Source organism: Sphaeramia orbicularis, chromosome 15 (assembly GCF_902148855.1).
Source record: "Sphaeramia orbicularis chromosome 15, fSphaOr1.1, whole genome shotgun sequence".
In the NCBI taxonomy this organism is placed as follows: domain Eukaryota; kingdom Metazoa; phylum Chordata; class Actinopteri; order Kurtiformes; family Apogonidae; genus Sphaeramia; species Sphaeramia orbicularis.
In genome coordinates this window covers 6,636,786-6,649,042 of record NC_043971.1, presented here as the reverse complement: position 1 = coordinate 6,649,042, position 12,257 = coordinate 6,636,786, and the positions used below count along the sequence as shown (strand labels likewise).

Here is a 12,257-nt window from a genome sequence, read left to right as displayed (position 1 = left end):
GTTATAATAATGAAACACACACAGGAAACAGAGAAAATGATAATAAATAATTAAACACATACATACACACACATACATACATACAAACTAGTTCTATTCAGTTTTATTTTCATAGCACACAGTAATACACGATTACCTCTAGGAACCAATTTAATCAGACCTTGAAAAGAGAAAGAGGAAACCCAATAAATCTTTAACATTTCATCTGATCTAAATGTACATTTAAAGGTAGTTTATCTTCATTTATAACACGTTAGTTTTTTTGCTTAATTGTATAATTCTTTATAGTTTTTATTCAATAATAACATTCAATGCACATAGGCAGAAAATACAAATAGTGTTTTAATGTCTATTATCTTAAGTGATGAATAAGATCTGGATATGCAACAAGTTACGCATCCCAAGTTTCTCTTAATAAACTAATAAAGGCAGCAGTGGCAGTTAAAGTTGACTTCAGTTTACAGCTGAATTCTGTAGGAAAAAAATATTTGTCACTTCCTGAATGTGATCTCAATGGAAATGTAGTTTTTGTAATAAAGTGTTGAAGTCCATAGTGACAGGTGAACAGTTCAAGAAAATGATATAATATCTAACATTAAATTGTTTAAAATGTATGATTAGTCTCAGTTTAGCTTCATCTACAACATCATTAGTTTTTATCATTTTATGTTTGACTTTATTAGTAGTTATTAGTGACAATATTAAATGTGCATATGCATAAAATATAATTAGTGTTTTAATATCTATTATTGACAAAGAGCTCGCAAGTTTGCAAATACATGGCTCATTTTAGTGAAAATATAAATATGTGAATTATATGGACACAAAAGTCACTGGATAACAGAATCCTGCAACACATCACATGCAGTACAGAGCAGAACTTAAAGTATATAAACCAGGTAGTGTATAAATAAATAAATGCAGTAGTGACAGTTAGTGACAGTTATTTTTTCTAAAGTTATAAAGTGCATAGTAACAGGGGGAAATTAGTATTAGGTTAATAAAAGAAAAAGAAAAAAAAGATAAAATGTTTAATATTACATTGTTTTTATGTTTTATAACAAGCTGATCATTATGCACTAAGGACATGTTTGCAGAAAGGCCAGTGCATAAAATACTAAATAGTGTTTTATTATTACTATTATTATTGATACTGATGAAGAAGACCTAGATGTATGATTTAAAGCGTGAAAATGTAAATAACTGAATCAGACACAAAAGTCACTGCATCAAACAATCTTGTAACATATGTTTTAATGCAAAACCGTTCCAAATTTAGTGGAATAACGTATGGGAATCTGCTGAGATCAAAAGTGAATATCCTAGTTTTTAAGAGGAGGTGTTTTTTTTGTTTATTTGTTTTGTTTTTTTGGGTGTCCAGAACTCCACTTCCTCCTCTGTTGTTTGTGTGTTAGCATTAGCATTAGCGGCTAAAAACACACTCCTGTCACATGTTTTTCCAGCTGTTTTCCACTTTAGAGCCTTATGGTATGGCTTTTTTTTCCCCACGTCGACCCTGTTAACCCCGGATGTGGTTGTGTAAATGATTATTCGTGGGTGTGGAGAAGGACAAGACACTCCGCTGATGTTCACCGGACTTAGACCTTGGACATGTCCGTGAGTCTGAGCCTCTGAGCCGGCGTGAAACAGCGCGAGCCCCCGCCCCTGCTCCTCCAATCACAGCACACACGCGCACACACGCACGCGCACACATATCCATGGAGTTCCACCAGCTGTTTACTTTGGAAACTTTGCTCCAGGTCTGGGATCAGTATGGATATGGAGGAAAGTTGGAGGACGTGATAGAAGAGGAGTTCACACGGATTAAAGGTAAGGACTGTCCTGGTTGTGGATCTGCTGAACCCGGGATCAGTGACCAGATGCGGGCTGTTGTGGTCTGAACAGGACTCACATACCTGGACCATGCAGGATCCACCCTGTACCCAGAGACCGTGCTCAGGGAGTACACCCAGGACCTGAGCAGGAATGTTTATGGTAAGAAAAGTACTGCACCAGAAACTATACACCACACAAGTACAACTGTGTCCTGTTTCCACTCTTATGTAAATATGTTTATAGCCTATGGAGTTTTATTACTTTACTACGACTATTATTTATATTGTTTATCTTTTTTTGTTTAATTTTCACAATCATAACTATTTATTTACTTGCACATACGGTATAAAATAAGCCAGATACATGTAAAGATGTCTCTTGATAGAAAGAAGGGTACAAAAATGTGCAGGTGAGGCCGGAAACCTAAAAGGATTATAGAATGACCTCACCTTGACTTAATTGTACTTTAAGCAAAATAAAAGAATTTCATTTGCATACCTTCCATGAAGTAGAGGGATGACTAAAAATGACATAAAAGTAAATGAAAACTGAAAAGAAAAACTGTACAATTGAATATATATAAAATGTAACAACAAAGAGTCCCAACCCCGATGCACCTCATACTCTGACAAAAATATATAAACATACATACATAAAACATACATAACATAACATAAAATTAATTCATTAGAATTATATATATATATATATATGTGTGTGTGTGTGTGTATATATATATATAAATAAAGGCTGCCACATTGCATAGAAATTGGCTGCATTGCCTCTTGTGGTATATCATTTTTTTCTCTAATGTCAGATAGTTCATAAGGTCTTTAATCCAGAGGTTGAATGATGGAGAATTTCTCTTTCCATTTTAGTAGAATGAGCTGACGAGCTATTAAAGTTTTGAAGGTAATGATGTTCCTAAATTTCTCGCTGAGGTGTGTATTCTGTGGACTCTCTCCAGTCCATGAGATTCTATTGGGGTTTCAAAGACCTCTTAAAAGAAATTAAATATTGGTTGCCAGAAATTGCTCAGTTTGTTGCAAAGGTAAAACGTGTGAAAGATTTCCTGGTTATATTGTTTGTCTTTTGCACTATCTTCATGCATGTACATTTTTTCTTACACTTACTCTGTTGCTGCCTTGACCAGTGTATTTCCCGATTGTTGGATAAATTAAATCTAATCTAATCTAAAAGACCACCATAAGACACTTCAGGATGACTACTTCCATTTTATTTAACCCTTTAAGACCCACAACTATTTTTGTCAAAATATTTTCTGTCTTTCCCAAATGATTTATCACCATTCATTCATTTCATTTATTTGTTAATCTCAAGCATTTTCAGAATACATGCACGTTAAAACTTCCAAAATCATTCATTTACACTTGAAAAGGAGTGGGAAGAAGAAAAACTTTAATCCCACCCACATTCTCATCATCAAATAACCTTTAACATGATAACATTTTAAATACTCACTCCTGTTCTTAGACTTCAAGCCAGAGCGATGAACAAAATAGGTCAATACTAAATTAGAATAAACTAATTCAACAGTATTTACATTATATAACCAAAATGTGTGTGAAAAATAGAAACAAAGTACATTCCCGGTGCCGTTACCATGGGTAACAGTTAACTGTCAACTTCCATAATATAATTACATACCAACAATGGTAAGAACAATACCAGAAAATAAAGGACAACACATATCAACTATCCTCTGCATTTTGCATTTTTCAGTTAAAATCAGGTATTTAATTTATTGATCATGTAAATAAATAGTGACAATTCTTGATTACTTTTCCTGAAGACAAAGTCAGAAACCGACTATCAGAGTGAATCAAGAATAAAACATCATGAAATATGTGTTGCAACGATGCATCACTATGGATTAAACTACCAACAGTTAGTTCAAATGAGCAATATTATATTATGAAACACAAAATTTTATTATTATATAAACAGGTATAGCAGTGAAATTAATCAAAATGTCACTTATAATAGTAACTTTATGTACTTTATGTACATTTTGCTGCTTATAATAATGTTGCTTAAGAGTGCTAACGCACATCTCGTATTCGTATTCATGGTACATTTTCATTTATTTGCGTAACTGTGAATGTAAGGCTAATCTAGGTTCTAATTGAATCAAATCAAAATGACAATGTTTTCTTCTAAAAACTTTCCACTACCCACCAGTAAATAAAGTAGTAAAATCAATGAGAAACATCCCACATAATAATAAAACTCCTATAAATACCATTTTACTGCACACTGACTACTTCAACTTGTCGTAGTATACAGTTTGCACTTTGGAAAATATGCAATGATTTATTTATTTGTGGAGTTCCATATTTGTTGTTGTTGTATCATTGTCAGAACCAGGGCAGATATGTTTCACTGCATTGGAACGCACGACTGCACTTCTTAAATATACAGTTCAGGAGGACTACAGGGGTTGAAACTTGAGGGTGATCAATAAATTGTGATGCCGAGCAACAGCGATGTGCAGGATTTTCTGTTTAGGACTGAAGTAAACTTTCCAATGCATCAGTGTCAGAGGGAGTTGGATGTGTGAATATCTGTTAAATAAGTATATTCGACAGTTTATAATAGGAACTGAAATGCATTGTGCTGTTAATAGGTGCAAATTTCAGTAAGGGTTTGAATGCAGAACCTAGTATTTTTACAGATTTATGCTTCATTAACGAGGCTCTATGTCACAGGTGTCAAACATGCAGCCCGAGGGCCAAATCCAGCCCACCAAAGGGTCCAGTCCGGCTCTTGGGATGAATTTGTGAAATGCAAAAATTACACTAAGATATTAACGATCCTTTTAGTTCAGGTTCAACATTCAGACAAATTCAATCTCAAGCGGGCGGGACCAGTAAAATACTATCATAATAACATAAAAATAATGACAACTCCAAATTTTTCTGTTTGTAAATGTAAATGTTTTCATGTATTTACACTAAAACGAAGTATAATTTCGCAAAAAATGTGAATAACCTGAACAAATATGAACAACCTGAAATGTCTTAAGAGAAGCAAGTGCAATTCCAACAATATTCTAATGTTCTGTCTGTTACTAAATGTTTTGTGTGTTTGTAGATCCACTGTGATCTGTGCGTTATAATGTACATGTGTAAATGATAAACTGAGACATAATATTGTTAAAATTACACTTATTTTTTCAGTTTGTTCATGTTATTCACATTGTTTGAAAGAATAGTTTATAGATGGATACATTTTCATAATGTAAATTTACTTTTTTTCGCTTTAAAACATAGAGAAAAGTTTGGAGTCGACATTGTTTATATATTGTTATGTTATATTGTTACATTATATGCTACATTATTTTACTGGTTTGGTCCGCTTCAGATCAAATTTAGCTGAATGTGACCCCTGAACTAACATGAGTTTGACAGCCCTGCTCTATGTAATATTTCTACTTTTAAATATTAAAAATTATCTAAAAATGATCATTGTAGTGTTCGGAATAAAGAGCTGTGAACATGCCGATGTCTTGGCTTGTCGAGATATGTAGTGAATTTATTTCCATTGACCATCCGGTGGATTTAACGTGACCACTAGAGGGAGTAGTGAGTCACTCTGCTGGTCTCCAATGGTGAGGAAAACCAACACCACGGGCCTTCAATCAAAGGGTCAGAAAGTGATCAAATGGGATGAGAACCATTAAGAAACAACTTTTAGAATCAAAGAAAAAAGTGATAAAATTTAAAAGCATTGTTGTTTTCTCCACTGGACACAGATACAGATAAAAAGAATAGAGTTTGATGATGAAATGTCAGCGTTTCTTCTACATGGGTGAGTTTGATTCTGAGGCTTATGAAGATAGAAAGTTATTATGGGATGTTATTATCTTTGCTAAGTTGCTGTTTGTTGATCCACGGTTCAGACTAAACTGTGACAGTCCTGACCTTGCTTGTTCGATTCCAATTAGATCTTTAGTTCAGCTACTGACAACACAAACTGAACAGAAAACAGAGGTGATTTATGGTTTTACTGTGGCTGTTTTCAGTGTAAAAACAGAGCTAAGCTAACACACTGCAAAAATCTAAATCTTACCAAGTGTATTTCTCTCATTTCTAGTCCAAATATATCATCACACACTGAGATATAAGAACTTATTTTTAGACAATAGATCTTGAAAATCTTATTTCAAGAAATTTCACTTGTTTCATTGACAGATTTTTTATTTATTTATTTATTTATTGCTTAATTCAAGCCAAAAAAATCTGCTAATGGAACAAGTGAAAATTATCTTGGTAAAATTTCTTGAAATAAGATTTTTTGAAAACAATTGAAAACAGTGTCGTACAGAAGAATAAAAAAGCAAAACGATAGACTAAAATACAAGAATAGATTAAAAAAGACATAAAAACAGCTGTACAATTAAAAACAGGAAAAACTTTTAAACATACAATATCAGAAAATTTTAAGATACCAGATCCTATAAAAAATGGATTATCATCAAATTGTGGCTCTAACACTATGAATCTGCAAAGTAAAAGTAATGGAGTAAAAAAAAATACTGAACAGCTAAAATTTACTCAGGGGGTCAAATGAGTGGCCATTTTTGTCAAAAAAAAAAAAAAAAAAAAAAGTTGTAAGAAATGCATAGAACTGTGTTGAAATAATGCTAATACATTTGTGCACAGACTACCAGTATTATTTGACAGTGGAAGCTCTATTTTCAGAAATATTGGATTTGGAATAGCACGTGTATGTGAAAACTTTTGCTGGTGGACGGACGTGACATTACCCATGATGCTCTGGTCAGTACCAGTACTTTATTAGTAATAAACTTATAGACTTACTATTGCTAATTCTCCTCTTATTCATAAATGTTAGTATTGTGGATCTAAAACAATAACAGCTGACACAAAAACACTAAATGTGTCGGATGTGACACGGTTGTTGAGGATCTCATCATACTGATGCTCTGCAGCCATGTCAGCGTTTACACTAATGATCCCTGTGCAAAAACTAGTATCATAAATATTTATTGTATAGTTTATCATCATACTAAAGAGTAAATAACAATATAGAATTGTTATTTCTGTATAAAAATGCTTATTAGAAAACTGTTGATTTAAAAAGTGACGTGTGACATTCTTCATGTATGTATTGGTGAAACATAAGCAGGATGGATCAGCACCATACTCCAGACTGAACCTGTAAAAATAAAACATGTGATACGTAGGATAGAATCTTGTAAGAAAAACTGGGGAATCTAAAAGAATAGAATATTTGTTTTTCAGGTAAATTCAGTTCAAATATAACTTGGCCATTTGTGACATGAAAATATAGCATTAATTGTGATGAAATTGGACATTTTTGAGCTGAAAACATAGTTCATATGAGCATCAACATGTTGCAACAGAACTGAAATCCTGTACATTTGCAGAACTTGCATTTACCAACACAGAGTTCCTTTGGGGATTCACTTATATTGATTTCTTATGCACAAAGATATAAATAAGACCTCGAAGCAAATTTTAGCCGTGAAGTAAAAGTAGCTCAAGGAGTCTGACATGAGTTCTTTTATTAAAATAAAAGATGTGAATACTTCTTCCACTGCAGCAGAAGAACCACAATGGGCCACTCATGGCGTAAATTCTGTTATTTTTTAATTCCGTCATAAAATTTAAAGCTTTCAATGTCTATTATCCATCCCGGTAGGAAACCCTCACAGCCATAACCCCAGCAGCCGGCTGACACATGACACCGTGGAGAGGGTCAGATTCAGGTAAAGTGTCCTGGTGTCCTCAGAAGCCTTCATAATAGACCCCTGTGACTGCTTTGAATGGCATTTTCACTGGATCAAATGAATAAAAGACGGCACATTTTCTTACAGGGTATTGCAGCATTTTAACGCCACCCCTGAGGAGTACTCGGTGATTTTCACTTCTGGTTGTACAGACGCTCTCAAATTAGCGGCTGAGAGCTTCCCTTGGAGTCCACAGAGCGAGAGTGAAGCGGGGAGTCGCTTCAGCTACCTGGTTGACAGCCATACCTCTGTAGTCGGAATAAGAGGACTGACTTCTGAACGGGGGGTGGCTACACTGCCTGTCTCGCCACAGGAAGTCGAAAACAAGGCCAAAGATGAAGCTCAAGGTGAAAGCGTTTCATGCCAGACGCCACACCTTTTCTCCTACCCTGCACAGAGCAACTTCTCTGGAAAGAAGTATCCCCTCAGCCATGTGAAAGGCATCCAGGCGAGACACCTTTACCCAGCATGTGACCACCCGGGCCGCTGGTTTGTGCTGCTGGATGCAGCCTCTTATGTCAGCTGTTCCCCTTTAAACCTACAAGAGTGTCCTGCCGATTTCATTCCCATCTCTTTCTACAAGATATTTGGTTTCCCTACAGGTCTGGGAGCCCTTCTTGTCCGTAACGATGCAGCAAAAATACTAAAAAAGACTTATTTTGGAGGAGGCACAGCGGCAGCTTACCTCTCTGGAGAAGATTATTATGTGCAGGCAGCAAACATTTCTGACAGGTAAAGTACTGTACAAGCCTGCCAAATCCTGGATATTCACAGAGAGTGCACAGAATCTCTATACCTCCTGCAGCCCTATTCTAAAGTGCGCTGTTTTCTTTCCCCCTGATAAAGATTCGAAGATGGCACCGTCTCCTTTTTGGATGTCATCGCTCTAAATCACAGTTTTGAGGCTCTTCACAGGATTACAGGTACAGTTACAGAGGTTACTGATTCATAAAGAAAAAAAATAATGCAGGTTAATATGAATGACGTACTTGTCTTTATCCCTGTTTCCCTTCAGGGGGCATGCACAACATCCAGCAGCACACATTTGGCTTGGCACGCTACACCTACATGCTGCTGTCTAGTCTTTGCCATGGCAACGGGCAACCGGTGGCTCGCATATACACTGAAGGCCAGTTTGAGAGTCCAGTCACACAGGGCGCAATACTGAACTTCAACCTCATGGATTCTCATGGGAAGATAATAGGCTATTCTCAGGTGAATCTAATGAATATAAGCTGCTCCCTCAAATGACCTCCAATCAGAAAAAAAAAAGCAGGGACAGCCGAGAAAATCCAACCTAACAATAAAAAAGAAAACAGTGGTATAACATTCACTTCACTTTACTGGATATTTCAACAGTGTTTGTAAATTTATATCCGTTCCTCACATTCAGCTGCAACACATTCAGAGAAACTGTGGAAAAAGAAGCAATTTAGTAAGTTCTAATGTAATTTAGTAATGAAGTAACTGATTTGAACCAGGTAATGTGAAGAGGAGGAGGTTGTAGTCGTGATTTAGTCCTAAAGGTAGGCTGAGGACCACCAGTTTAACAACAAATTCAGATTCTTTATTTGTCATTTCAACATTTCCACCATAGATGTAATGTAAAAATCAAATGGTCTTTAAAAAACACACATAAATAAACACTTATAGACAGAATAAAGTAGTCAATATGAAAATATATTAAAATCCATGAATAAATTAATCCATACATACATTTTCTACCGTTTATCCGGGGCTGTGTCGCAGAAGCAACAGTCTAAGCAGGGATGCCCAGACTTCCCTCTCCCCAGACACCAATTCAAATTTCTCGCAAATTTCAGACCCACTATTTTCATGCAAAATATTGTAAGATAAGTTGTCTTTATAATAACAGTAATGGAAATTGGTCATGGTTTTGCTCAGAAATTAAATTTAATAATTCATTGTGCAATTTCATGTCTACAATCTCCCAAACAAAGAGACTGGAAATGTAAGCTGTTAATCATAAATAGTCAAAGATTAGCTATATGCTATATATAACTGAGTTAACAGTTTATCAGATTTTTGGGTGTTGCCCTGCAGTTACATCCATCTATCCGTTGTCTGCCGCTTATCTGGGGCCGGGTCGTGGGGGCAACAGTCTAAGCAGGGATGCCCAGACCTCCCTCTCCCCAAAAACCTCCTCTAGCTCTTCCAGGGGGGACCCCGAGGCATTCCCAGACCAGCCCAGAGACATAGTCTCTCCAGTGTGTCCTAGGTCTTCCCTGAGATCTCCTCCCGGTGGGACATACCCGGAACACCTCCCCAGGGAGGCGTCCAGGAGGCATCCGAAACAGATGCCCGATCCACCTCAGCTGGCCCCTCTGGATGTGGAGGAGCAGCGGCTCTACTCCGAGCTCCTCCCCCTAACCCTAAGGGTGCGCCCAGCCACCCTACGGTGGAAACTCATTTCGACCGCTTGTATCCGGGATCTTGTCCTTTCGGTCATGACCCAAAGCTCATGACCATGAATAAATAATGCACATAATAAAATCTGTGATAAAAATATTTTTTTAAAAAAACGGTACAAATCCGATGTTAAAAAGTATTGCATTGAAATAGCCCAAGTCACTCGATATTGCACAATGGTTGACATCAAATGTGTGACAAAACTAATGAAATGTATAAAAATAACGTTCAGCAGACAAAGATATGAAGGCATTTGGATATTATAGTCTGGATGTAAAGGGTATGGTTTCAAGCCTGAGTTGTACACTGTGATCTGTGATTCCTCAGCTCACACCACATCCAACATGTTGTTCATCTAGAGCTGACAGAACCACATGGGCGTTAATGTGTTCTTTTATTGGAAGCTCTAAGGACAAGTCTGGACTCAGATTGGTCTCAAAGTTGACAAAATTTAGTCAGATTACAAATAAGGTGGACACTCAGCGCTGAGGACTCAAACCAAATGAGCCCTGAACATTACATGAAATGCACATTTATTGACCCTATGGGTGGGCTCACCCGTACAAATGGGTTGGTCTCTAACTTAGCATTATCTAAAAAGATCAAACAGATGTGGGGCCTTAACTCTAAGTAAACTTATGCCAACAATAAGTTTACCCTTATCACCTCTTGTGCAGACGGATGTTTCCTATCGTAATAAGCTTAACCTAGTGATAACATACGTAAACTACAACAGAGTGCTACATAAATCCTGGTCACAAAGAACTCACTATTAACATTATTGAAGTAAAACAGATTAAACAAAAGAATCTTATGTTAAAACAATAACTACTTAATATTAAAACAATTCATCCTAAAACTTCAATATCTAAAGTAAAATATATTTCATTGATCTGGATGACTGTGAAGAACCTTTGGTGAGGTCCACACCAGAGTTACAGACCAAAGATACCAGTTGAAACATTACGAAGCCTTATGTTAACGGTGTTCAGAGGCATCATGGACTTTGCTCGATTCCAACACTTCTGGGAGGGACCAGAGCTCGCTCAGTCCAATCAGTATTCGGGTCCAGAGACGAAACAGACCGACAGTCATGGTGTTGGCTCAAAGGTCTTTGTCACGTCTGTGATGCACCATTAAATGAACACTAGCGCGTTGACCTGTGGGGAACCAGTGGTTCTAGATGTGGTAGTTTTTCTGCTGGGGTGAGCTGACGTGTGGGAAAAGATGTTAGTCTATATTTTATAAGTACTGACATAAAAATTAACTGGTAAATCATGATATTTATTATTTTACATATGATAGTTGATGTAATCGATTACAACTTGTTCTGATGATATCCTAGATTTCATCATTGTCAATACCGGAGGTGGGATGTGAAAAGGGGGGAGGGGGTGTTTTTAAAATCCACCTCCCGACCCTGAGGGACAGCATGGATATTTGTTGTGTATTCGCGCATGCTGTACCGTGTTTGTCCAGCAGTCACCGCCAAAGTGTTCAACATGATTATAAGACTATTGTATTCCAAAATTACTAATATCTCCCAAAATATCGGTCCTATCGACTTGTCATTTTCGCTAGTCTGTTCCTTGACTAAAAATACACAAGTAAGCCAAACTGCAGCAGTCAGCTCTTTCTGGATTTTGTGTGATGCCTGAAACACACACACAAACACTTCCCTTTTAAAATATAAGATTGAGGTTTGGAGCAAGACATTCTGCTTCAAGACCACTACTTTTCCAAGGTTAGCAGAGAATATTTCAGCAAAATTTCACATTGTGCACATGTTTCAAAAGCCTGGCTGAGGAAGAAGAGCTAGCAGGTACTGGACTGATAAGATAAGATAAGATAAGATAAGATAAGATAAGATAAGATAAGATAAGATAAGATAAGATAAGATAAGATAAGATAAGACTATTGATCCTACCATGGGGAAATTTCACTGTTAACAGTTGCAAAATACAAAAAACAAAGTACAGACAAGAACATACTAGAGTGAAACATGAAATATATAGAGAAAAAAAGAAATCTGCTATTTATTAATATAAATTTAGATTTAAATAATATTTACAATATAGTTGCACATGCACGTGGTGCGACATAGACAGACAGACTTTATTGATCCCAAACTGGGAGACTGTACTGCAGCAGCAGCATAGCAGACAGCAAAAATAGAATATAAGATCAACATAGA

General features: G+C 36.4%; 1 protein-coding gene across 1 annotated transcript in view; it reads left to right on the top strand.

The window, feature by feature from the left end:
* Window positions 1–1,577: 1,577 nt before the first annotated feature.
* mocos (molybdenum cofactor sulfurase) overlaps window positions 1,578–12,257 on the top strand; it is a 46,148-nt gene continuing 35,468 nt past the window's right edge. The window contains exons 1-6 of the mRNA XM_030155174.1: window positions 1,578–1,830; window positions 1,906–1,995; window positions 7,546–7,612; window positions 7,721–8,365; window positions 8,480–8,556; window positions 8,649–8,848. Coding sequence (XP_030011034.1) covers window positions 1,719–1,830; window positions 1,906–1,995; window positions 7,546–7,612; window positions 7,721–8,365; window positions 8,480–8,556; window positions 8,649–8,848 — 1,191 coding nt within the window. The 5' untranslated portion in view covers window positions 1,578–1,718. The remainder of the gene's footprint in view (window positions 1,831–1,905; window positions 1,996–7,545; window positions 7,613–7,720; window positions 8,366–8,479; window positions 8,557–8,648; window positions 8,849–12,257) is intronic.